This window comes from Rhinopithecus roxellana, chromosome 8 (assembly GCF_007565055.1).
Source record: "Rhinopithecus roxellana isolate Shanxi Qingling chromosome 8, ASM756505v1, whole genome shotgun sequence".
In the NCBI taxonomy this organism is placed as follows: domain Eukaryota; kingdom Metazoa; phylum Chordata; class Mammalia; order Primates; family Cercopithecidae; genus Rhinopithecus; species Rhinopithecus roxellana.
Window position 1 is genome coordinate 76,866,231 of NC_044556.1, and position 26,829 is coordinate 76,893,059.

The 26,829-nt window shown below is 44.3% G+C and overlaps 1 protein-coding gene across 1 annotated transcript; it reads right to left on the reverse strand.

Annotated features, from left to right (window-relative positions):
- Positions 1 to 2,211: 2,211 nt before the first annotated feature.
- On the reverse strand, positions 2,212 to 25,839 carry RHEX (regulator of hemoglobinization and erythroid cell expansion). The gene is made up of 6 exons (XM_010362489.2): positions 25,750 to 25,839; positions 6,836 to 6,942; positions 6,494 to 6,594; positions 4,865 to 5,008; positions 3,470 to 3,531; positions 2,212 to 2,920 (listed from the first exon to the last, which is right to left on the reverse strand). Exons 2-6 carry the CDS (start codon positions 6,862 to 6,864, stop codon positions 2,720 to 2,722), a joined length of 537 nt encoding a protein of 178 aa, XP_010360791.2. The 5' UTR covers positions 6,865 to 6,942; positions 25,750 to 25,839; the 3' UTR covers positions 2,212 to 2,719.
- Positions 25,840 to 26,829: the final 990 nt, after the last annotated feature.

The following is a 26,829-nucleotide window of genomic DNA, read 5'->3' on the forward strand; positions in this document are numbered from 1 at the left end:
ATCTTCTTTTTTGTTGTTCTCTCTCTCAACACCCAAGGCCTGTCCCAGAATTCTGAGGAAAGCAGGCAGTCTGTTTACTCTCATCCCGTCTTCTGGTGGGAACTGTCTCAGCAGTGTCCCTGCAGTGTCTCTTGGGTGCATTGTAAATTGTCTATATCTCTTCAGTACACTTTTGAATTTTTTTTTTTTTTTTGAAATGGAGTCTTGCTCTGTCACCCAGGCTGAAGTAGAATGGCACGTCTCGGCTCACTGCAACCTCCACCTCCCAGTTTAGGCCATTCTCCTGCCTCAGTCTCCCAAGTGGCTGGGATTATAGGCGTACACCACCACAACCAGTTAATTTTTGTATTTTTGGTAGAGGCAGGGTTTCACCATGTTGACCAGGCTGGTCTCGAACTCCTGACCTGAAATGATCCAACCACCTTGGCCTCCCAGAGTACCGGAATTATGGGGTGAGCCACTGCGCCTGGCATTTTTTTTTTTCCTTTTTTTAAGAGATCAGGTAGGGTGCAGTGGCTCATGCCTGTAATCCCAGTGCTTTGGGAGGCTGAGGTAGGAAGATCACTTAAGGTCAGGAGTTCAAGAGCAGCCTGGGCAACATAGTGAGACCCTCTTTACAAAACAATTTTTAAAATTAGCTGGGCATCATGGCATGCACCTGTAGTCGCAGCTACTTGAGACGCTTTGACAGGAGGATCGTTTGAGCCCAGCAATTTGAGGTTACACTGAGTCATGATCATACTCCTGCACTCCAGTTTGAGTGACAGAGACCCTGTCTCTAAAAGTAAATAAATAGATAAATAATAAATAGAAGAAATCAATAAGAAGTAGAGTTTCACTTCTTGATGGGACAATGTTGCTGTTATTATTTTTGGTATTTATTCCTCATTCTACCTGTCTCATCAGTAGACTCTGTTGTGTCCCTTTAAGAAAAGCTTTGTAAAGAGAAGAATGACCGTGGTAAGTAAAAGGTGAAGGGACAAATAAACCAGCAACATTTTCCAACCCCAGAAACCCAAACCAGAATCATCCCCTTACATCACCTTGGGGAAGAATAACTCAGGAGGAGGAAAGCCTGCCTGCTGCTCGCAGGGCCAGGGCTGTAAAGGTCATCCACAGCCAGCACATGGAGCATAGTTAATACATCTCAGATGTCTGAGACCTGAATGGCACTGGTCTTGGGTTTGAATTTGACTAGGAGTAAACCTAGGGTTTCAATTCTGGGGGGCATGTTTGTTTAGCTATTATGAGCAAAATTTCTTTTTATTTCATGTCTTAATTAGCTGTTGGAGAAAAATACTTCTGTAGTCACTGGTTACTCGTGTTATCCATTTTAAAGCATTTTGATTCTCTGTGGTTTTCTAGGGCTAGGATATCTGAAAAGGATGACAAATTTTTCTTCATTTCTAACTTTTTGCTTTGTTTTGTTTTGAGACAGTGTCTCGCTCTGTCACCCAGGCTGGAGTGCAGTGCCACGATCTCGGCTCACTGAAGCCTCCAACTCCCGGGTTCAAGTGATTCTTCTGCCTCAGCCTCCCAAGTAGGTGGGATTACAGGTGCCCGCCAGCAAGCCCGGCAAAGTTTTGTATTTTTAGTAGAGATGGGTTTCACCATGTTGGCCAGTTTGGTCTCAAACTCCTGACTTCAAGTGATCTACCTGCTTCAGCCTCCCAAAGTGCTGGGATTACAGGCATGCACCACCATGCCTGGCTCCAATTTTTCATAGTTCTTGACTTTATTTACTGTTTTATCACACTGATTAGAACGCCTAGAACAATGTTAGATAACAAAGGAAATGGTGTGGACTTCTTATTTTGTTTCTGACTTAATAGGACTGTGTCTAGGAGCTTACAGTTAAATATCATGTAATCTCCTGATTTGAGATAAATCATTCTTAATTGAGTTAGGGAGTGTCCCTGTATTCCTACTCGTTTTTGTTTTTTTGTTTTTTTTTTTAAAAAAACAGGAATGAATCTTAAATTGCATTAGATTGAGCTTTGGGAGATTTTTCTTGGAATAAGAGATTATGATGCTGGTTGATATTTACCAGAATTCCATTTGTCATCTTTGGCTTATAAGAAACAGCAGATTCAAAGGTTGATGGATGGTGGGCTTTGTAAATGCACTATTTAAAGTTCTGAGGGCCGAGGAGGATTACTCAGCAAAACACGTCACTGAAAACGAGGAAAACTGCAGGGTTAGGCAACAGGAAAAGAAGAACTGGTGGTGGTTGCTATTTTATTTAAGACTTTTAAAGAAGTTGTTTATTGCCAATAATTAAAGAGCTCAAAGAGAAGTCATTTAACCATGAGATTGCCAAATAGAACTCTACAACAGCTGATTAAACCTTTTTAAAATTTTCCCTGGGGAGAGACTTCACCACTGTCTCTGCTAATGGACTCCATGGTTCTCATACTTTACCTGAAAGTTCTTCCTAACATCTGATCTGAATCTTTCTTGCCGGGGCATAGGCCTGTTTTCACACCCAAGTCTTGTTTTTGTTTTTGAGGAATAAACAGCCTTTATTGGGATACAGACCAGGAGTCCATGGGTCTTGAGGACCTCTGTGTGTTTGTCAGTTTTCTTCTCCACATTCTTTTTGGCCTGTTTCCAAGACTTGTGAGCTCTATGCCTTGTTTAAGGGGGAAAAATGGCATTTCCCTACAAATTAAATGTAAGAATCTGTAGAGAACTGGACCCCATTAAAAATATCTGGAATTTATATGGTCACTTGATTGTATTCTGCTGGCTCAGACAGAGCAGGGTTGACAAAATACCAGAAATTGGGATTGTGGCTTTCTGGATTGACATTGACATAATCTGTGATTTCCTTTATGTTCTCATAGTCCAGGGCGGAGTCATTTTTTAGTTCTTCAGGGGCCGAAAAGATGACTTGTGTGTAATCCACATCCTCGGTGTCCTTAGGAGAAAGCAGAGATATGTGGGTCAAGATCCCTACCACGTTTGGAGGATATAAGACCCCAGGACTGAACTCTTACTCAAAGAGGTTTGCCCATGGCTTGGTGGGGAAGATCTGGGTCCAAGTAGCTGTGTCTGAGAGCAGTCCAGGGCAGTGAGGAAGAGTACCAGTGACTTTGTTCCACCTGTCTGCAGGGAATGGGATTACAGACGAGCAGGTGGAGGCAACAGGAAGATGCTGAGACTCAATTCAAGTGAGATCAGGACTCACAGCAGACTTCAGCCCAATGACTGGGGCATGGGGAAAGGGTTTCCCATCAGCACTTTCATTTTTATAGTCTGTTCAGACCCACTTTGTTTGGGTGATCCATGCTGATATGGGTTATGGGTGGAAGCCTGACTCCCCTCACCTGAAGATGCTGTAATGACTCAAGAACCCCTCTTTTCTTGCTCCCACTCCATAGCTGGGGTAACCTGAGTTTTCAGCGTTTCGCAGCAGGAACCTCCAGATGGCCTATGTTGGTCTGAGATCACTGGGCACATCCATTACCTGGCAGGCGGGAGGCGAACCGCAGGAGCTGTCCGAGCTATCTGAGGATGTGTCGTTGCCATCTGGGGAGAAATAGAAACGGTTCCTCTTCCAAAGCAAGCCAGAGGGTGTTAAGAGAGGATAGAGACAATGGAAGGGAGAATTGGCTTATTATCAGATAAAGACAGAGGCAGAGCCAGCAACACAAAGTGGGGTAGGAAAGAGAGATACAGAGACCCCAAAAGAGGAAGAAGGAGAAACAGAATAGGGCAAGAGTTGGGGAGAGAACGTCTCCAAAAATAGGCAGGGACATGTCCAAGAGGCCAGGCACTGCCACTTCATTCAACTCCATCTAAAACTAATTTTAAAAAATACACTAGGTTGACTGTGCTTGGAAAGGGCTGTCTTCTAGAAAGAAAAGTCAGGAGGAACATGCTGGGACAATGTGGCCCAATGCAAACAGCCTTGGCCTCAGAAGTTACACCTTCTAGTTCAAAGCTGTCACTAAATCTAGGCAGATCACATCTCTTTGTGCCCTGGTTTTCGTCCCCCCCAAGACAAGAGGGTTGAGCAAGGGTCTCTGAGGTCCCTGCCAGCTAAACAATCCCTGATTCTAGCCAGGCTCTGGTGAAGCTTTGGGGCCAGGGGTTAGGGTAAGGCCAGTGCCTCTCCAGTTCTGCTGAAACATGCATATAAGCAGCACCCTCAGGTCCCCACAGGCAGGCACTGAGGCCATATCTCAACTGAAAAGATAAAATCAGGAGAGAGCAAATTCAAACCAATCAAGAGATAAACCAGTGGAAGAAGTGCAATCTCTGGTGAGTGAGCCCCCATGCGGGAGTTGCCTTGTTGCCAAAGCAGTCATTTCCACTGTGAATCGTGACCTATTGGCTCACTTGCAGGAGGGTGATATAGATTTGAACCAGCAACAAGATTCACATTTATACACTCAGATACCCACTGCAGATCTAAGACCCTGAAGAAGGGTCCCTCTAGGGACTGTGGAGGAGCCAACTAAGGAGCCAGTCAGTAACACTGACATAGCAGCAGCCATGGTGGAGGCAGGCAGAGGCGGGTGAAATTCTAACTCCACTATTAGCTGATCATTCCGAAGAAAAGATGCCACAGCTTTACAAAGAAAAGAGCAGGGACATTTCCCAAGCCCCCTGCAATCATTTGCACATGATTAAACCCGGAGAAGAACTTAGACCCACACAAACTCAGCAGGAACTCCCCCACGAAGTAGAATAAAACAGCTTTCTGAAAAAAGTAGGCTGGCAAGGCTGTCCTGATGTGGGTGTGAGGAATCCTCAGCCTAGAGGTTTGGGCCTGCGGGGTTGCTGCAGGGAGGTCCTGGGTGTCCAGACAGAGCAAAGTAAGCGCCGAGACAAGTTCTCCCCTCAACCCCTTACTCACTCCTGTAAAGGGAATCAGACATTGGAATGTCTCTTTCTGTCTGAGTCTCCTTCATCTCTTTGGCAGCAGGTGGATGATGGTGGGCAGGGCTGGGCCTGGGGACCTGGAGCCTGGCCGCTTTCAGTATCTGTTCACTCTGGTGGACTAGAAGGGAGAAGGGAGGAATCAAAAGTGGAAGGTGGCCAGGCGCAATAGCTCATGCCTGTAATCCCAGCAATTTGGGAGGCTGAGGTGGGTGGATTACTTGAGGTCAGAAGTTCAAGACCAGCCTGGTCAACATGGAAACCCCATCTCTCTAAAAATACAAAATTAGCCGGGCATGGTGATGTGTGCCTGTAATACCAGCTACTAGAGAGGGAAGGCAAGAGAATCACTTGAACCCGGGAGGCAGAGGTTGCAGTGAGCCGAGATTGTGCCACTGCACTCAAGCCTGGGGGACAGAGTGAGACTCCATCTCAAAAAAAAACACACACACAAAAAAACGTGGAAGCTGCCTGGGTTGGGCACATCCGCTCTTGAATCAGTGCCTTTTGAACACTGCCCTCAATAAAGCAAACCTTTCAGAAAGATCCCTTCAAACTTCAGCACTGCTGTGCTCAAAACCCTGCCATGGTTCTGCACCTCACTTGGAAAAAGCCAAGTCCCAGCCTCGGAGGGCTCACTCCTCCCTCCCCTCTGGCTTTCTCCTGCTTCTCTCCGCCCGCTCCAGCTGCCCGGCCTCTTTGCTCTTGCTACTGTGTGCCTAACACGTTCCTCCTTCAGGCCTTTGCAGGTAGAGCTCACGTCTCACTCCCTGCAAGTTTATACTCAAAGGTTAGCCTCTCGGGGATGCCAACCATCCACCAAGCTGTATCTACTCCCTTGCTCCATTTTTCCTCCCTGGCACTTACCATAATCTAGCATATACATGTTTTACTTGTTTATCTTGTTTGTTGTCACATGGAATGAAAGATTCCGAGGGTAGGAATTTTTGTTTTGTTCCCTGTTGTATAGCCTAGGCCCAGAGAGTGTCTTAGATCCTCAAGAAATATCTGTTGAATGAATGAATGAACAAACGGATGAATGAAGCTCAACTTAACTAGAGAGACCCTCAAAACATCATCTTGCCTGGTCCTTTCTCTTAGCACAACCAAAGCAGCAGCATCTTGCCTTATTTTCCCTAATTGAAATGCCTTTCCAGGACTGAGCTTCACTACCTTCTATTGTATATCAGTTCAAGAATTTAATCTCTAAGTCTAGCCATATTTCCTTCTGTTGTAATTCAAGGCCATTTCTTCATGTTCAGTCCTTTGGCAGTGATGAAGAAAATTAATTAGACCCAGGTTACATGAGCACTTCCTCATAGGCATTGCAAAAGCTGTGCCTAGGCAGAAGGTCTGGGTAGTGGAAGGATGTGGATGGTCACTTCCAGCCAGAAATAGTTGGTTAAAAGGTGAGGTCAGAGTGGGGATTACCCAGTTACAGTTATGGAGTGGGGTGGGAGGTGCAGAGGGGGAAGGATTTGGCTGGTGGGTCCTCTGGTAGGTTTTTGAGTGACATTTGGGAACTCGAAAGGGGTCTTGTCCTGCTGGAGGCTCAAGAATGGTCTCTCAGAGTAACTAGGAGGGAAGAGGATGCTGAGCCAGTTACCGATTTGCCTGCTGAGCAGGTAGTTGATGACGATGAGGAGGCAGGCCTGTAGCAAGAGGGACACCACCGCAATCACTAAGCCATGCCAGACCTCCATGACCCTGTTGGGAAAGAAAAAGGGGCAAAGTCAGAGATTGCAGGGATGTGAATACAACTGCAAATCTATCCCTGTCCTGGCTGGAGGCAGACATCTGGCATTGCTGCATGTCCCAGGGTAGGTCCCTTTGCCTCTCTGGACAATAAGGCTGGGGGAGCCAGGAAGGGTGGTATGTGTGCTTGGAAGCCAGCTATACCAGTTAGCTTGGTGGGAACCCTGCTCCTGCTCTTCTTGGGCCTACTCACTCTGTCAGCATGATGAGCTCCTTGCTCATAAGTTGGGGCTCAGGCACTTTCGGGAACCACTCTGGCACCTCGTCTCTCAGTAGTGCCACCGGCAGGGTGCTGGAGATCTGCAAGAGGTAAGGAGCTGGTCAGGACTCCATGGCTCTTTATACAAATTTCCCTTGGGCAAACTCAGCTACTTGAAGATCAATTGTGACACATGCCCAGTTTATTCATCATACTTGCTTCAGTCTCCACTTTCCTACATGATACATTCTAGACACTTCTCCTAAGGAAATTTAGTGAGTAAAGTGCACTTAACATTTTCACTCCCAAAGATTTCTGTCTAGTTTGGTTTATAAAGGTGGATTCAGAATCCAGATATGAGTTCCTTATTTGGTATAGATTCAGCATGTGAAAGGGGTAGGTGGGGAGTGAAAAGCAACAATCTTCTAGATGGGAGAACTCCCCTTCCTGTTTGGGCTGGAGCTTTCTCTCCATTCGTCCCTGCACCCAGTGCCAAGAAGCACCACAGGTCACCTTGTTACCAGCAGGGCTTCTGGGTTCTTTCTGTAGGAGAGCTGTGACTAGTTGCTGGTAAGGAGGGCCGCAGGGAGGCAGGAGGCAGGAGGCAGGGACCCTGGGGACTGACCCAGACAGCGAACAAGAAAAGACTCCAGGAAATTACCTGCCTCTCACCTCCTCGGAGTCCTTAGACAAATGGATAGAAAATCCGTTATTGCCCAATGATCAGCAAACTCCACAAAGAAAGTTCAGTCAAAATTGACTTGGGCCAGGTAGGATGGCTTACCCCTGTAATCCCAGCACCTTTGGAGGCTGAGGTGGGCAGATCACTTGAGCCTAGGAGTTCATGACCAGCCCAGGTAACATGGCGAAACCTCGTCTCTACTAAAAATATAAAAATTAGCCAGGCATGTGGCATGTGCCTGTGGTCCCAGCTACTGAGGAGGCTGAGGTGGGAGGATCTCTTGAACCAAGGAGGTTGAGACTTCAGTGAGCTGTGATGGTGCTACTACATTCCAGCCTGGGTAACAGAGCAAGACCCTGTCTCAAAAAAAAAAAAAAAAAAAAGGCGGGGGGGGGGGGGGGACTTGTGCACAAAATAAAAAGTGTAGAGCCAACACACTGGAAAGAAAACACAAACATGATTGCAATAAAGCAAGACAGGGATTTTTCAGAAAAAACAATGATCTTGAAGGATTTGGTGGCTTGATTGAAAAAGGGGGAGAGCTGTATTGAAAATATCCTGCTCTTGTCTAATTTTGGATAAGCCTCCCCTAAGATAAATTTCAATACAGATCCTGATTTCTCAAGCTTCATCTGGGATTCTTCAAGACCCCTGCCAGGGCAGCTGCACAAGGAAGACTGGGCTTTACCAGAAGAGCTTTATTGTATCATGAAAGACATGAAAATTGTGGAAGGGGGCTAGAAGCTAGGCCAGTGTGTTTGAGAAAGCAACAATGTTCCACTTTTAAAGGAATTCTGGTGCTTTCGTATTGATTGTCTAATATTGAATGTCTCATTTGTCCTTAATCACAGATACGAGTCTCCCCTTGAGGGGGTCGGCCAGTAGGTTGCCTGGGCTGTCTTCCAATACTACACTCAAAGCTTTTATTTTTTAAGGCTCCTCTTCTACTTTATTTATTTAAAATTACGCAACTAGTAGACATTTGTCGTCAAAAAATTAAAAATATGAATGAGCAACGCGTTTTAGAAAATCGCCCCAAATTGAGCCGGACACAGTGCCTCATACCTATAACCCCCAGCACTTCAGGAGGCCGATGCAGGTGGATTTTTTGAGTCCAGGAGGTCAAGACCAGCCTGGGTAACATAGCAAGACCCCATTTCTACAAAACATACAAAAAAATTAGCTAGGTGTGCCTGGCACATGCCTACAGTCTCAGCTACTCAGGAGGCTGAGGTGGGAGGATCACCCGAGTCCAGGTCGAGGCTGCAGTGAGCCATGATCATGCCACTGCACTCCAGTCTGGGTGACAGAATGAGATCTGGTATCAAAAAAAAAAAAATTACCCCAAATCTTTTTTTTTTTTTTTTGGGACGGAGTTTCACGTTGTTGCCCAGGCTGGAGTGCAATGACACGATCTCGGCTCACTGCAACCTCTGCCTCCCAGGTTCAAGCGATTCTCCTGCCTCAGCCCCCCAAGTAGCTGGGATTACAGGCATGCACCACCACGCCCTGCTAATTTTGTATTTTTAGTAGAGACGGGGTTTCTCCATGTTGGTCAGGCTGGTCGAACTCCCGACCTCAGGCGATCCGCCCACCTCGGCCTCCCTAAGTGTTGGGATTACAGGCGTGAGCCACCACGCCAGGCTGAAATTACCCCAAATCTTATTCCATATCCTTCCAGAAAATTGTATAAATATTTTCACGAATGTAAGTGCAAGTATATATGCAAATATGTGTGTATACAGAGACAATGTCTTTAAAACATGGAATCATACAGATTGTTAGCTTTTATTTTTCTCTTAATATATCGTAAACATGCTTTTTGGTCAGAAAAAACCCCATTAAAAGGCTCCAACCTGGCTATCTCCAGGCCACGTTTGACACCTAATTTTTGTCTGATGAAGTGCTTTAGTGATTTGAATTTGTATGTCCCTAAAATGGGATGTGATTTCTTCACTTGCTGACTAATCCCTAAAGGCATTTGAGTTTGCCACCTTTGAGTTTTACAGTATCATTTCAAATTCCTACCATGATTGCCCTTGATCAGTGTTTCTCGGTAGTATCTGACATTTGGAGCCAGACAAGTCCTTATTGTCTAAAATTGTTTTGCAGACTGCAGGTCATGGAGCCTCCTGAAAGCCCCCCAGTGTAACAGGCCAGTGTAATGGCCAAAAGGACCCCAAATGACCCTACACATTTCCAAAAGCCCCCCTGAGGTAGGAGGATTTGCTCCCAGTTGAGAATCACTGAATTTGATATACGTTCCATTATTTTAAAATTAATACCTTATTTTGGCCCTTTATACAAAACTAGATTGCCTACACCTTGTTCCACATTTGAATATATTCTGAGCATATACTCAGAGCATATACTTTGGGAGAGCGAGGTGGAAGGATCACCGAGGCTGGGAGTTTGACAACAGCCTGGTGACAGAGTAAGACCTTGTCCCCTCTACTAGCCAAATGACACAGAGCAGCTCATCCAAATGCAAACAGTAAATAGTATGGATGTCCAACAGTCTTAAATACTAATTTCAGTTCTGTTCCCTTCTAGATGGGAATTACTGAACTCAGGGTCTCGGTTTAATAATTTCTGTATCTATAAAATGAGAAGAATAATAGCTTCCTTCTTCACAGAGTTCTTGCATGAGCTCAGTGATTCATGCTGTTTGTAAAGACCTTTACACAATTCCAGGAAAATAGGAGGTGTCAGCTTCAGAGCCCAAGCTAAGCCATCATATCCCCTGTGACTCGCACGTGTACATCCAGATGGCCCGAAGCAACTGAAGATCCACAGAAGAAGTGAAAATAGCCGTAACTGATGACATTCCACCATTGTGATTTGTCCCTGCCCCACCTAACTGATACGATGTATTCTCCCCCTGCCCTTGAGAAGGTACTTTGTAATAGTCTCCCCCCAACTTAAGAAAGCATTTTGAACGCCTATGCCAAACCTATAAGAACTAATGATAATCCCACCACCCTTTGCTGACTCTCTTTTCGGACTCAGCCCGCCAGCACCTAGGTGAAATAAACAGCCTTGTTGCTCACACAAAGCCTGTTTGGTGGTCTCTTCACAGGGACGCACACGACATTTGGTGCCTAAGACCTGGGACAGGAGGACTCCTTCAGGAGACCAGTCCCCTGTCCTCGCCCTCACTCCATGAGGAGATCCACCTATGACCTCGGGTCCTCAGACCAACCAGCCCAAGGAACATCTCACCAATTTCAAATCGGGTGAGTGATTTTTCACTCTTCTCCAGCCTCTCTCCCTACCCTTCAATCTTCCTCTCTCACTACCCTTCATTCTCCCTGTCCTTCCAATTCCAGTTCTTTTTCCTCTCTAGTAGAGACAAAGGAGACACATTTTATCTGTGGACCCAAAACTCCAGTGCCGGTCATGGACTCGGGAAGATAGTCTTCCCTTGGTGTTTAATCACTGCAGGGGTGCCTGCCTGATTATTCACCCACATTTCATTGGTGTCTGATCACCACGGGGACACCTGCCTTGGTCATTCACCCACATGTCCTTGGTGGCAAATCAATTGCAGCGACGCCTGCTTTGGCTGCTCACCTCCCACCCCCTTCTCTGTATCTCTACCCTCTCTTTTCTCTAGGCTTGCCTCCTTCACTATGGGCAGTCTTCCACCCTCCACTCCTTCTTCTTCTCCCTTAGCCTGTGTTCTCAAAAACTTAAAATCTCTTCAACTCACACCTAACCTAAAACCTAAATGCCTTATTTTGTTCTGCAATACCGCTTGGCCCCAGTACAAACTCAACAGTAGTTCCCAGTGGCCACAGAATGGCACTTTCCATTTGTCTGTCTTCCAAGACCTAGATAATTTTTGTCGAAAAATGGGCAAATGGTCTGAGGTGACTGACGTCCAGGCATTCTTTTACACATTGGTCCCTCCCTGCTCCCAATGCAACTCATCCCAAATCTTTCTTCTTTCTCTCCTGTCTGTTCCTTCAGTCTCCACCCCAAGCTCTGAGTCCTTTGAATCTTCCTTTTCTATGGACTCATCTGACCTCTACCCTCCTCCCCAGGCTGCTCCTTGCCAGGCTGAGCCAGGTCCCAGTTCTCCCTCAGCTTCTGCTCCCCCACCCTATAACCCTTTTATCACCTCCTCTCCTCACACCCAGTCCTGCTTACAGTCTTGTTCCGTGACCAGCCCTCCCCCACCTGCCCAACAATTTCCTCCTAAAGAGGTGGCTGGAGCTGAAGGTATAGTCAAGGTTAACGCTCCTTTTTCGTCATCTGACCTCTCCCAAGGCAGTTAGCATTTTGGCTCTTTTTCATCAAATATAAAAACCCAGCCCAGTTCATGGCCCATTTGGCAACAACCCTTAGACACTTTACCGCCCTAGACCCAGAGGAGCCAGAAGGCCGTCTTATTCTCAATATGCATTTTATTAACCAGTCCCCTCCCGACATTAGAAAAAGCTCCAAAAATTAGATTCCGGCCCTCAAACACCACAATAGGACTTAATTAACCTTGCCTTCAAGGTGTACAATAATAGAGAAGAGGCAGCCAAGCGACAACGCATCTCTGAGTTACAGCTACTTGCCTCTGCTGTAAGACAACCCACAACCACGTCTCCAGCATACAAAAACTTCAGAACATCCAAGCCACAGCTCCTTCAAAACTTCCTAGTGGACTTTGCTTCAAATGCCAAAAGCCTGGTCACTGGGCCTCAGAATGCCTGCAGCCCAGGATTCCTCCTAAGCCGTGCCCTGTCTGTGCAGGCCCCCACTGGAGGTCAGACTGTTCGACTCACATCGCCGCCGCTCCTAAAGCTCCTGGAGCCCAAACCCAACGTTCCTTGGCCGACTCCTTCCCAGATCTCCTCGGCTTAGCAGCTGAAGACTGACGCTGCCTGATCACCTCAGAAGCCCCCTGGACCATCACGGACGTGGAGCTTCAGGTAACTCTTACCGTGGAGAGTAAGTCCATCCCCTGTTTAATCGATACGGGGGCTACCCACTCCACATTACCTTCTTTTCAAGGGCCTGTTTCCCTTGCCCTCATAACTGTTGTGGGTATTGACAGCCAAGCTTCAAAACCCCTTAAAACTCTCCCACTCTGGTACCAACTTGGACAACATTCTTTTACGCACTCCTTTTTAGTTATCCCCACCTGCCCAGTTCTCTTATTAGGCTGAGACGTTTTAACCAAATTATCTGCTTCCCTGACTATTCCTGGACTACAGCCACATCTCTTTGCCACCCTTCTTCCCAATCTAAAGCCTCCTTTGCATCTTCCTCTCATATCCCCCAACCTTAAGCCACAAGTATGGGATACCTCTACTTCCTCCCTGGCAACTGATCACACGCCCATTACTATCCCATTAAAACCTAATCACCCTTACCCCACTCAACGCCAATATCTCATCCCACAGCACGCTTTAAAAGGATTAAAGCCTGTTATCGCTCGCCTGTTACAGCATGGCCTTTTAAAGCCTATAAACTCTCCTTACAATTCCCACATTTTACCTGTCCAAAACCCGGACAAGCCTTACAGGTTAGTTCAGGATCTGTGCCTTATCAACCAAATTGTCTTGCCTAAGCACTCCATGGTGCCAAACCCATATACTCTCCTATCCTCAGTACCTCCCTCCACAACCCCTCCATAACCCATTATTCTGTTCTGGATCTCAAACATGCTTTCTTTTCTGTTCGTTTGCACCTTTCATCCCAGCCTCTCTGTGCTTTCACTTGGACTGACACTGACACCCATCAGGATGACCAACTTACCTGGGCTGGACTGCTGTAAGGCCTCACGGACAGCCCCCATTATTTCAGTCAAGCCCAAATTTCTTCCTCATTTCTTACCTGTCTCGGCATAATTCTTCATGAAAACACATGTGCTCTCCCTGCTAACTGTGTCCGGTTAATCCCCAATCTCTTCCACAAAACAACAACTTCTTTCCTTCCTAGGCTTGATTAGGTACTTCTGTCTTTGGATAACTAGTTTTATCATCCTAACTAAACCATTATATAAAGTCACAAAAGCAAACCTAGCTGATCCCATAGATCCTAAATCCTGTTGCCACTCCTTTCCATTACTTAAAAGCAGCCCTAGAAGCTGCTTCCACAGTAGCTTTCCCTAACTCATCCTAACCCTTTTCATTACACACAGCCAAAGTGCAGGGCTGTGCGGTCAGAGTTCTTACACAAGAGCCAGGACCGCGCCCTGTAGCCTTTCTGTCCAAACATCTTGACCTTACTGTTTTAGCCTAGCCCTCATGTCTGCGTGTGGCAGCTGCCACTGCTTTAATAGTTTTAGAGGCCCTCAAACATCACAAACTATGCTCAACTCACCCTCTACAGTTCTCATAACTTCCAAAATCATTTTCTTCCTCACACCTGATGCATATACTTTCTGCCCCCCTCCATTACCTCTCAGCAAGCCAAACTCATTGCCTTGACTTGGGCCCTCATTCTTGCAAAGGGACTACGTGTTAATATTTATACTGACTCTAAATATGCCTTCCATATCCTACACCACCGTGGTGTTATATGGGCTGAAAGAGGTTTCCTCACTATGCAAGGATCCTCCATCCTTAATGCCTCTTTAATAAAAACTCTTCTCAAGTCTGCTTTACTTCCAAAGGAAGCTGGAGTCATTCACTGCAAGGGCCATCAAAAGGCATCAGATCCCATCGCTCAGGGCAATGCTTATGCTGATAAGGTAGCTAAAGAAGCAGCTAGCTTCCAACTTTTTTCCCTCGCGGCCAGTTTTTCTCCTTCTCATCGTCACTCCCACCTACTCTCCCACTGAAACTTCCACCTATCAATCTCTTCCCACACAAGGCAAATGGTTCTTGGACCAAGGAAAATATCTCCTTCCAACCTCACAGGCCCATTCTATTCTGTCGTCATTTCATAACCTCTTCCATGTAGGTTACAAGCCGCTAGCCCACCTCTTAGAACCTCTCATTTCTTTTCCATCATGGAAATCTATCCTCAAGGAAATCACTTCTCAGTGTTCCATCTGCTATTCTACTACTCCTCAGGGATTGTTCAGGCCCTGTGACCTCCCTTCCCTACATATCAAGCTTGGGGATTTGCCCCCGCCCAGGACTGGCAAATTGACTTTACTCACATGCCCCGAGCCCGGAAACTAAAATACCTCTTGGTCTGGGTAGACACTTTCACTGGATGGGTAGAGGCTTTTCCCACAGGATCTGAGAAGGCCACCATGGTCATTTCTTCCCTTCTGTCGGACATAACTCCTGGGTTTGGCCTTCCTACCTCTATACAGTCCGACAATGGATCGGCCTTTACTAGTCAAATCGCCCAAGCAGTTTCTTAGGCTCTTGGTATTCAGTGGAACCTGCATACCCCTTACCATTCTCAATCTTCAGGAAAAGTAGAATGGACTAAAGGTCTTTTAAAAACACACCTCACCAAGCTCAGCCTCCAACTTAAAAAAGAGGACTCTGTCAAGGATAGAGCCCCAAAACTCGCCAACCAAGTAATTACGCTGAACCCCCTTGGGCACTCTCTAATTGGATGTCCAGGGTCCTCCCAATTCTTAGTCCTTTAATACTTGTTTTTCTCCTTCTCTTATGTGGACCTTGTGTCTTCCGTTTAGTTTCTCAGTTCATCCAAAACTTTATCCAGGCCATCTCCAATCATTCTATATGACAAATGCTCCTTCTAACAACCCCACAATATCACCCCTTACCACAAAATCTTCTTTCAGTTTAATCTCTCCCACTCTAGGTTCCTATGCCACCCCTAATCCTGCTCGAAGCAGCCCTGAGAAACATCGCCCATTATCTCTCCATACCACCCTCACAAATTTTCACTTCCCCAACACTGCACCACTATTTTGTTTTATTTTTCTTACTAATATAAGAAGACAGGAATGTCAGGCCTCTGACCCCAAGCTAAGCCATCATATCCCCTGTGACATGTATACATTCCACGTGTACATCCAGATGGCCTGAAGCAACTGAAGATCCACAAAAGAAGTGAAAATAGCCTTCACTGATGACATTCCACCATTGTGATTTGTTCCTGCCCCACCTAACTGATACCATATAGTCTCCTCCACCCTTAAGAAGGTACTTTGTATTCTCCCCCGCCCTTAAGAATGTATTTTGTACACCTATGCCAAACCTATAAGAACTAATGATAATCCCACCACCCTTTGCTGACTCTCTTTTCGGACTCAGCCTGCCAGCACCTAGGTGAAATAAACAGTCTTGTTGCTCACACAAAGCCTGTTTGGTGGTCTCTTCACACAGATGCGCATGACAGGAGGCACTCAGTAATTAGGTATTATTCAACCCTAAAATCCTCCACCACGATGGTGACTAGAATTATTAAAAATTGGATTGGTCTACTTTAGAAAATTTAGGCAGACCGGGCATGGTGGCTCATGCCTGTAATCCCAGCACTTTGGGAGGCCGAGGCGGGCAGATCACAAGGTCAGGAGATCAAGACCACGGTGAAACCCCATCTCTATTAAAAATACAAAAAGTTAGCTGGGCGCTGTGGCGGGTGCCTGTAGTCCCAGCTACTCAGGAGGATGAGGCAGGAGAATGGAGTAGGCGGAGCTTGCAGTGAGCCGAGATTGCGCCACTGCACTCCAGCCTGGGCACAGAGTGAGACTCCGTCTCAAAAAAAAAAAAAAAAAAAAAATTTAGGCATTTGTTGTGAGTACAGTTTGGAGATAAGATCCAGGACAGGATGAGGTATGAAAATTATGGCAGATGTCATTATTTAAGTGGCCAATGGCTCTAACCACAATGAGCAGGTTGTTCCTTGGGGTCTAATTACAGACTTCTGATCAGACAGTCAGCAGCGACATCTGCTCATTTGTGCACACGCATGGGTGTACATACATACACGCCCCAAATAACCAGGAAATGGGCAATTTAAGGTAATTATGTTATGAAAAACACATGGACTATGTGAGGGTTTGATATGCCTTGTTCCATCCTCGAGGTAGGGACAGTCCTGTCCTCTTACGCTGTGCTGAATTTTGGCACCCAGACCTCACACTAATGTAGTGCCCTGCCAGGCACCTCAAAACCAAACTTCAGACTGGGCATGGTGGTTCATGCTTGTAATCCCAGCACTTTGGGAGAGCGAGATGGAAGGATCACTCGAGACCAGGAGTTTGAGAAGAGCCTGGGTAACAGAGTAAAACCCTGTCCCTCCTCCCCCGACTAAAAAAAACCCCACTTCGTCCCAGTGCTAACAACATTTATTCTGTTTGCTTCAGACTTGTAGTTAAGGCTGGATTCCATTTTATTAAGTTTCCCTCCTCCACTGATACAGGAGCTTTCTCATGGCCTTTTCAACAGGTGCAGCATAACATCAGGGGGGAATAAAAAGACACCCACTTTCCTGCCAGGAACCATGCTTTCTTTGGATAGGTTTATTCTAGAAAGAATGGTTTAAAACAAGATCACAATAGAAGATGATTTCTATGAAAAATCATATGGATTAGGCCAGGCGTAGTGGTGCACACCTGTAATCCCAGCACTTTGGAGGCCGAAGCGGGGGGATCACGAGTTCAAGTGTTTAAGACCAGCCTGGCTAAGATGGTGAAACCCCATCTCTACTAAAAATACAAAAATTAGCCAGGCAAGGTGGCAGGTGCCTGTAATCCCAGCTACTTGAGAGGCTGAGGCAGAGAACTGCTTGAACCTGGGAGGCGGAGGTTGCAGTGAGCCAAGATCACGTCACTGCATTCCAGCCTGAGCAACAGAGTGAGACTCCGTCTGAAAAAAAAAAAAAGAAAGAAAGAAAAGAAAAGAAAAATCATATGGATCAAAGTAATTATAATCAACATTGTCAGCTGACTTTATCCATCTTTTCAAATGAAGTAGCTGTAAACTTTCTTTGCTGTCTCCATTAATTTGTTGTTTTTAACATTAGCTAAGGTGAAAATGGAAAGAGAAAAAAAAGAAGGGAGAACAAAAGAAGGGGAAAGAAGGGAGCTAGGGCCTGCCTTCTCCTGGCTCTGTCACTTGCTAACAGTGTGACTTTGGACAGGGAGACGTTCCCTCTAGGCCCTGGTGAATTAGGGAGCTTGGCAAAGTACTCCTAAGGCTCTTTTCAGCCCTGAGCATCCTGCTCTTTAAAGGTTGGAGTGAAGTAAGGTGAAAAGAAAGCAAAGCTGGATGGAAATGGAAATTTTAAAAAGAAAAAAATCTTTATTTCCATTTTGTAATATCCAGCCTCCTCCACATTGCTAGACTTTCTCCCCCAGTTTAATATGCAGTTTCCAATAATGAAGAAAAGGAGGAAACACAAATAAACCAAATTAATAATATAGGGACTACTAATCTCAGAAACGGAAGGGATTAAAATTTTTCAACAAAAATGAGGTACCAAAAAAGAAGAGATTTAAAAAAATTGTTAGACTACAAAATTTTTTTGATGAAATCTCAGTAAAATGGATAGTTTCCTAGAAAAACATAAATTAACAAAATTGATTCCATATGGCATGGAAAACTTAGACCAAAACCAAACCAAAATAACAAAAAATAAGTTTAGGAAGCAGCATGGTATCTAGCCGTTAAAGGCAAAGAACCTGGAGTCAAACTGCTTGGGTTCAAATCCCAGCTCATTCTCTGCATGAGCTTGGCCTGGCTATTTAACCTCTCAAAGCCTCAGTCTTTTAATATTTAAGATGGGAACAATAACTAATTTTGGGACTAGATAAGACAAATATAAATGACAACTACTTCTGAGGATGAAATTAGATGAGCTATGTGAAATAGTTATTAGAACTTTTGGCACATAGTAATAAGCATCCAATGAATGCAAGCTATTATTATTTAGAAATTAAAAGCATTGGCTGGGCCCAGTGGCTCACACTTGTAATCCCAGCACTTTGGGAGACTGAGGCAGTTGAATAGCTTGAGCCCAGGAGTTGGAGATAAGCCTGGGCAACAAGGCAAAACCCCATCTTTATCAAAAAGAAAAGAAAAAAAGAAAAGAAAGAGAAAGAAAAAAGAAAGAGAAAAAGGAAGAAGAAAGAAAGAGAGAGAAAGAAGAAGGAAGGAAGGAAAGAAAGAAAGAAAGAAAGAAAGAAAGAAAGAAAGAAAGAAAGAAAGAAAGAAAGAAAGAAAGAAAGAAAGAAAGAAAGAAAGAAAAGGAGAGAAAAAGAAATTAGAAGCATTATCAGACTTATCTCCTCAAAACCTGTCTAGATGGTTTGACAAATGAGGAGTTTCAAACTTCTAAGGAACACATAATTATTATTCCATAAGCCAATACAGGGCACAGGAAGAGAGAAACTTTTGGGTCCATCTCATTTATGAATACAGAGTTATATAATGGTAATATCAAGAAGTTAGCCCAGAATGTTGAGGAAATTGAGTATAACAAAGATGGAAACTAACACTGAGTATTTTCCATGTGCCTTAATCCTCTCACTCTACAAAAATAGACATTACCACTACTTCATAGATGAGGAAACTAACGCTTAGGAAGATTGAAAAATTTGCCGCTTTGCCAGCTGGAAGAAGACTCATGTTTCCTAAACCAACGGACTCAAAATCCTAAATCCCAATCGTGTCAGGAAGCTGTCTTTTATATAATACAAATACAACATTGATCAAATTTTTAAAATTATGATCTTGGTAAAGTGCCAAAATGTGCTGGATAAACTGAATACTTATTACTGATTTTCAAAGTTAATAAAAGTATGACGATTGTTTCTTACTATAATAAAGAATATAAGTTGGTGCAGTATTGATTACTGCATAATCAGTATCTGACAAAATTGTAAATTATTTTAGCAACTATTTGAGAGCAAGGGTGTATGCTGCAACCCTTATCTGAAATGAGTACTAGAAGTTCTAGTTTCTAGAAATGGAAAGTTCCTCCAATCTCTAATAATAATAAGGATATTGAGTATTTATTGAGCATGTTTTATGTGGCAGACACTTTTATATACATTAACTCATCTAATTCCCACAACCACCCCAGGAGGTAGATACTATTATTATTTTTTAATTAACAGAGGACAAAACTAAGACCCAGAAAGGCTACCTAATATGCACAAGATGACAAAAACAGTTCATCAGCCTTTGTGCTCAGGCAGGCAGGTGCTGGAGCCTGAGCTGTCAGCTGTTACATTAACAAAATGGAAGTATAGTTTTGGGCAAGGAGAAATCAAATTCATTCTTATTTGTAAAATACATGATTTTATACCTAGAAATCCCAAAGGAATTCATTGCAAAACTAGAGGAATTAATGAGATTGCTCAGTAAAGTCCTGTAGATATAATAAATATTCTAAAATTACCAGCTATTCTTACTGTTATACTAGCAACAGACATAAAAGAGAATGGGGAAAAATACCCTGAGATTTAGCAACTACAACAATAGAAATACCTAAAAATAATATTAATTATAAGAAAATTATTTTGAAGAAAATAAAAATTCATTGAGAGATATAAAAGACTTAAACTCATAAAAAGACGCTATTTCAGATTGAGAAGCCTGTAACATTTAAAAATCACTTTTAAAGTTAATTTATTGGGTTAATACAATTCTAATAACAATTACAGTGAGTTTTTTATAACTTGAGGTTACTCTAAAATGTATCTGGGAAAACATAAGAGCAACCAAAAAGAGCGGAAATGTTTGAAAAGGAATTGTGGGCCGGGCGCGGTGGCTCAAGCCTGTAATCCCAGCACTTTGGGAGGCCGAGACGGGCGGATCACGAGGTCAGGAGATCGAGACCATCCTGGCTAACATGGTGAAACCCCGTCTCTACTAAAAAAATGCAAAAATCTAGCCGGGCGAGGTGGCGGGCGCCTGTAGTCCCAGCTACTTGGGAGGCTGAGGCAGGAGAATGGCATAAACCCGGGAGGCAGAGCTTGCAGTGAGCTGAGATCCGGCCACTGCACTCCAGCCTGGGCGACAGAGGAAGACTCCGTCTCAACAAAAAAAAAAAAAAAAAAAGAAAAGGAATTGTGGGCTGGGTGCGGTGGCTCACACCTGTAATCCCAGAACTTTGGGAGGCCGAGGAAGGTGGATCACCTGAGGTCAAGAGTTCGAGACTAGCCTGACCAATATGGTGAAACCCCATCTCCACTAAAACAATACAAAAATTAGCTGGGTGAGGTGGTGGGCATCTGTAATCCCAGCAACTCTGGAGGCCGGGGCAGGAGAATCACTTGAACCTAGGAGACGGAGATTGCAGTGAGCCAAGTTTGTGCCACAGCACTCCAGACTGGGGGATAGAGCAAGACTCCATCTCAAAAAAAAAAAAAAAAAGAAAGAAAGAAAGAGAAGAAAAGGAATTGTTGTAAGGTAGATTTCTGACTACCACTTTTTAAGAGTAGTGTAGATTTGAAAAAATGTGCTACTGTGTACAGTAAATGTTATAAGAGTAGTCCACAAAGCAAGTGGAGGAAAGGAAATCATTATTTAACAAATATTGGCCCCAAGACGATGGTTTAGCTACCTGTAAGGAAAAAGAAAATAACTTAGATCCAGACCCTAGATAGCAAAATGAATTCCAAATGGATTAAGGAGGTAAATATTTTAAAATTGAGCCATTAAAATTAGAAGAAATTAGGATTAAATATTATTATATTTAAAATATTTATTAAATCCCCAGATGAGAGAAAACTTTCTCAGTTTATAGGCAATGGAAGAAATCACAAAGAAATACACGAAAAATAGATTTGGCTCTAAACTATTAGAACTTTACATGTTAACAAAATTTAGAGGCAAACAGAAAAAAAAAAAAAACCTGAAACAAGTAAGGCAAAACCACAATTTTAAAGGTTTTGCATCTTTGGTTTATATAAATTGTTAAGAAAAATACTAGGGACCCCAAATAACAAATGGGTAAAGAGTGTAGAGCAGACAATTTGCAAACAATCCAGAACAGACCAAAGCTGTTACGCAAAAGGGCTCTGTACAGTGTCATTATAAAAGTGAAAAATGAGGAGCAATCTAAAGTAAAAAACAAAAACTGGAGAAATGAGGATTGAGGCTTCGAATGGAGGACCATGTGGTCATTTAAAATTACATTTAGGAAGAATTCATCTGGAGAAAGAAATCTGTTCTATGAAAATGTACAATGCAGTTGTATTTAGCTACATAAGATATAATCACAATTTTGTAACAAGTGAACATAAAGCTGGGCATGATGGCTCATACCTGTAATCCCAGCACTTTGGGAGGCCGAGATGGGAGGACCACTTGAGCCCAAGAGTTAATAGAACATTGAGATGATCACCTGAATGTCTGAATTTCAATCAATCAAATATTTATCAAGTGGTCCATGCACATGGTCCTGTGTGAAATACTCTTGATGGCGTGAAGAAGAAAAGGCCATTTGCACTTTCAAGAGCTCATTTGTACTTGGAAAACCAAGACATTAATATGTGAAAAGTCAAAAAGCGGAAGAGATGAGACAGGTGAAGAATAATGAATTGTCAGAAGGAGTGGTATCAATAATGCATTATAGTTCAGAGGAAAAAGAGATCCCCAAGCGGTAGAATGTTCAGGGAAGAGTCACTGAGAGGAAATTATTTGAAGGACAGGCAATGGATGGATGGAAGGAGGGGAGAAAAGCAATCTAGCTAAACGTGCCTTGCCAACCCTGGCTTTGGGGCAGCTTTAGTGGAATTGATTGTCTTCTAACAAAGTTAGATTCATATTTGACCACACGTAAATAGCATAATGTGGAAACAGCTGAGTATACTGCAAAGCGACCACACAAGTGAGTATAGGCAGCTGGTCAGGTGCAGAGACTTAGTGGCCAAATAGATTGTGTTTAGGACCTCACCTCCTAGCTGTGAGTTGCTTTATTTTTCCAACTTTGGGGTTATATCTGTAAATGGGAATGGCACCTGTTTTATGGGTTGTTTTTTTTTTTTTTTTTTTTTTGAGACAAGGTCTTGCTCTGTTGCCCAGGTTGGAGTGTCCAGTGGTACAAGCACGGCTCACTGTGGCCTCAACCTCCTGGGTTCAAGCAATCCTCCCACCTCAGCCTCCCGAGTAGTTGGGACCACAGGTGCATACCACCATGCCTGGTTAAGTTTTTAATTTCGTAGTGACAGGATCTTGCCATGTTGCCCAGGCTGGTCTCAAACTCCTGGGCTCAAGCAATCCTCCTGTCTCAGCATCCCAAAGTGCTGGGATTACAGGTGTGAGCCACCGTGCCTGGCCTGTTTCATGTTTTTAACTCAAACATGTCTTGTGTTTACCATGTATATGCCGGTATCATAAAAAACATTTTGCATCAATTATTTAATCCTCAGAATAACGACCTTATGAGGTAGATACTATTGTTCTCCCAATTTTACATATGAGAATACCAGGTTCTAATCCCCTGTGGAGGGGACAGAATTCAGACACAGGTGGTTTGAGGCCAGAGCCTTCATCACATTGCATTCAGTATTGAAAATGCTGGCCAGGCGTGGTGGCTCACACGCGTAATCACAACAATTAGAAAGGCAGGGGTGGGAGGTTGGCTTGAGCTCAGAAGCTTGAGACAAACCTGGGCAACACAGTGAGACCCCATTCTCCACAAAAAGAAAAAAAAAAAGAAAATGCTTGGTAGAGAGCCTGGCATATATGGGTACCAGGGGATGATCCTTGGACCAGAACATTCAACTCAAAATTGTCTTAAATTTATAAATACACCCATTTCCATAAGGCCTTGTAAGAACACGGGGCCCACTCATGATTTTCAGGTGGGAGCAACACAATGTACAAAACCACAAGGTCCTGGGACATACATCCCCGGTCCTAAACAATGCCCGTTCCTATGACTGTCAATGAGTCACTCACCAGGGAACAGAGAAGGTCAAAACGCCAGGCTGAGGGAAGGGAGGGATGGAGTCTGCCAAATATCATGGGGAAAAGGCCAACAGAGGGTTACAGGATCACCTTCATTCTCATATCAGAGAAATCTTGCCTGGATTCTCTTTGGCTCTGATCACCATGTCAGGGGCCTCACCTCATAACCCCAGGTGGTTATGAGGCTAGGGCTCATCTGGAATATGGCATGAGAGCTTAGATGAACATTCCAGCTCAACAACTTTATACATCCCTTGGGTACATTATTTCCTCTCCCTGAGCCTCAGTTTCCCTGTCTATAAAATGAGAGGGGTGGGCTAAATCAATTTAGTTCTGACATTTTGTTATTTTATAATTTTTCTAAAATGGACTAAAAAGTGAGATTCAAATTAATGAGAAAGAGCAACTTTGAGCCTCAAGTAGATAAACCACATCTCCAGTCACACTTACTGCTAGGTACAAACACTGCCAATTTCTAGCAGGGAAGCAAGTCATCCAGAGTTTCTAATTAGTAATTTTGGGGAAAGCAGTTTTGCAGGAAACTATTCGAGATAAATGCAATGTGGATGCAACTTTGTTCCAAGACTAAATCAGCAAGAACACAAAAAGTTGCAAGCTACTCAAGCAGTATTCACGGATTCATTTTGCTAATTCCCACAAAACTCCAGATGAACTGGAAGGGGTCAAATTATTCTGTTTCATCGACTGGCCTACTAAATTTTAGGAAAACTAGGCACCTTCTACAGATTATGCACCTTGTTGGCTGAGACTGCATATATTACACTCCACAATTCATAGCACAGTACTTAGAGACACGGAGGGGATAGGGGTGGAAAAAGCATTTCAATGTGTAACACTCTGTACACATAGCCATTAAATCAATTTCCTTATAATAAATGTTGTTTAACCTTGGGGAAGCCACTTAATGTCTCAGAGTCTCACTTTTCTCCTCTTTCAATTGGGCAGTCAAATGTCTCTTTATTTGACTTATTTTCCAGTTGAAGAAACTGAGGCAGCAAGGTGTTAAGGGACTTGACGGAATCGGTGAAAGAAAACTCTTCTGGAGAACTTTAGCACGGAAGAGTGAGACCAGGCGTTTCTCCGTCTCTCCAACCCAGGGAGGGTGGGGAGCTCAGAATTATTAGGAGGGCTACATGAGACCATGGAAACGTCCAGTACCATTCCTGCCTCCTTGTCAGAATTCAGGGCCAGTGCTGGCTTCATGGGCTTGCAACCCGTGCAGACTAGTAAGGCCCTGTGCTCACAAGGACCCCATGATTGGCCTAATGCTTTGTGCCTGTCATCTTTAAATTCATAATAATTTTTGAGTAAGAGACCCCAGATTTTCATTTTGCAAGGGTTCCACCAATTATGTGACAGATCCTACTCAAGGCATTGAATTGGGTAGCATTGCCAGTGCTCACAAAATAGGTCAACACACAGAACAAGAAGCAGGATCAGCCCATCCTTGGGTACCTGATACATGCTTCCCAGCACCGCATTGTCTGAGCCCCTCCCAGGTTGGAGAGATGGAGAAAGGCCTGATCTAACTCTTCTGTAATGAAATTTTCCAGAAGAGTTTTCTTTCACTGATTCAGTGAAGTCTCTTAACACCTTGGTGCCTTGGTTTCTTCAAATGGAAAATAAGGCTCTTAATAGCACTTACGTCTTTAGGGTTGTGAGGAATAAATGGGCCAATCTGCGTAAAACTCTTTGAACAGCCCCTGGCAGATAGTAAGCTCTATATAAGGGTCAGCTGTTTCTGTTTTGTGCCGTTATTAGCTTTTCCTTGTCCAGATGCTCACACAGCCTTTTTCTTTGATGGTGCACATTCTCTGACCTCCATTCATAAAATTTTAAAACTCCCAGGCTGGCTCTCCTCCATCCACACATACTAGTCCTTTGCTGCTCAGAATGTTTTCTCAGGGAAAACACTCCTATGGGATGTTTATGGTGGAGATAGTCTCTGAGATCTGGTTCCCATTTGACCTAAAAAGGAAACTTCATAGCTGCTATTGGTGGAGCACTGTACTGGCACTAAATGTACATTGTCTGAATCCATGTAGCAACCCTGTAAGGTGGGTGTTTTATGCCCATTTTACAGATGAGGAAGCTGGAAACCGAGGCTCACAAAAGGTTAGCAGAGTGAGGATTTGGAACCGGTTTTTGCTGGACCCAAAGTCCATGTACCTTCTGGCCAGATCCCCGACGGCTGCTGCTGCTAGTGCAGACAGATGTCTCAGGCACAAAAAATTCATGTCCATAAAGTGTAATCTTAGGCTCACTGTAAGCTGATTGCAGGCTGAATTCCGCACCCTGGAATCTCAGCACATAAACAGAGAATCCTCTCTAAAACTTCGACACATACATGTTTGCAAACAAATGCACATTGCAAACTAATTTAAAATCCTGTCTCCACAGACAGTACTTACCCCAGGGCTATGAGCTCAGCCGGATCCTAGTCTGTGTTTCAGCGATGCCCTAATGGAAACATCTCCCCGACCCGACTCCAACCCCTACCCAGAAACTTCTGTGTCACTGAGGTCAGTCACAAGTGTTTCAACATTTCCAACAAGGCGGGGACACTGCTACTCAGAAGATAGCAATCTCGCTCGTTGAGTACAGCAGGGCAAAGGAAGAGATGATGCCTGTCTCTTTTGGCCATGCTCTGCCCAGCTCCCTGGTACAGACAGTTTGTGTAGATGGAGATTAGTAATCTCTTTTTCTCCCTGTGGGCACCATTTAAATACCGCAAATACACACGCAGCCAGGTAGAGTGGAAAGGGCACTAAAGGAGGAGTTAAGAGGCCTGAGATCAAGTCCCAGCTCTGGCACCAATGTGTCACATGAGCTCAGACAATTTGCTTTCCCCTAAAGGGACTCATGTTCTTCCTCTATAAAATGAAGAAGTAGTTCTCAGACATTAACAAAGATCCCTTCCAACCTAGCTCATCTCTGAATCTATATGTGATGTAGTCAAAGATTAAGTGAGTAGGGGAAGTAGGGCAATAGATAAGAAAAAATTTTTGAGGACAACTTCTTTGTCATCAAGCATCAAATGAGGCCAACCAAAAATGGCTGTTACAGTTTGTACGATAACAGCAGGAAGGGAAGGAAGGCTGATTTCAGGCTCTTTGGGGGGGTCTAAAACCCCAAAATAGAAACTTAAGAGGAAAGAAGAATGGGAGGAGGATAAAATGACCCAGATATAAAACAAACAAAGAAAACAGATTTGTAGGCCGGGCGCGGTGGCTCAAGCCTGTAATCCCAGCGCTTTGGGAGGCCGAGACGGGCGGATCACGAGGTCAGAAGATCGAGACCATCCTGGCTAACATGGTGAAACCCCGTCTCTACTAAAAAATACAAAAAACTAGCCGGGTGAGGTGGCGGGCGCCTGTAGTCCCAGCTACTCGGGAGGCTGAGGCAGGAGAATGGCGTAAACCCGGGAGGCGGAGCTTGCAGTGAGCTGAGATCCGGCCACTGCACTCCAGCCCGGGCGACAGAGCGAGACT

Coding starts and splice junctions, on each gene's coding strand:
- RHEX (XM_010362489.2), bottom strand. CDS start 6,864: ATGAGCAAGGAGCTCATCATGCTGACAGA. Junction 6,595..6,835: donor GAGCTCATCATGCTGACAGA/GTGAGTAGGCCC, acceptor CTTTCCCAACAG/GGTCATGGAGGTCTGGCATG. Junction 5,009..6,493: donor CCTGCTCAGCAGGCAAATCG/GTAACTGGCTCA, acceptor TCTCCCTTCTAG/TCCACCAGAGTGAACAGATA.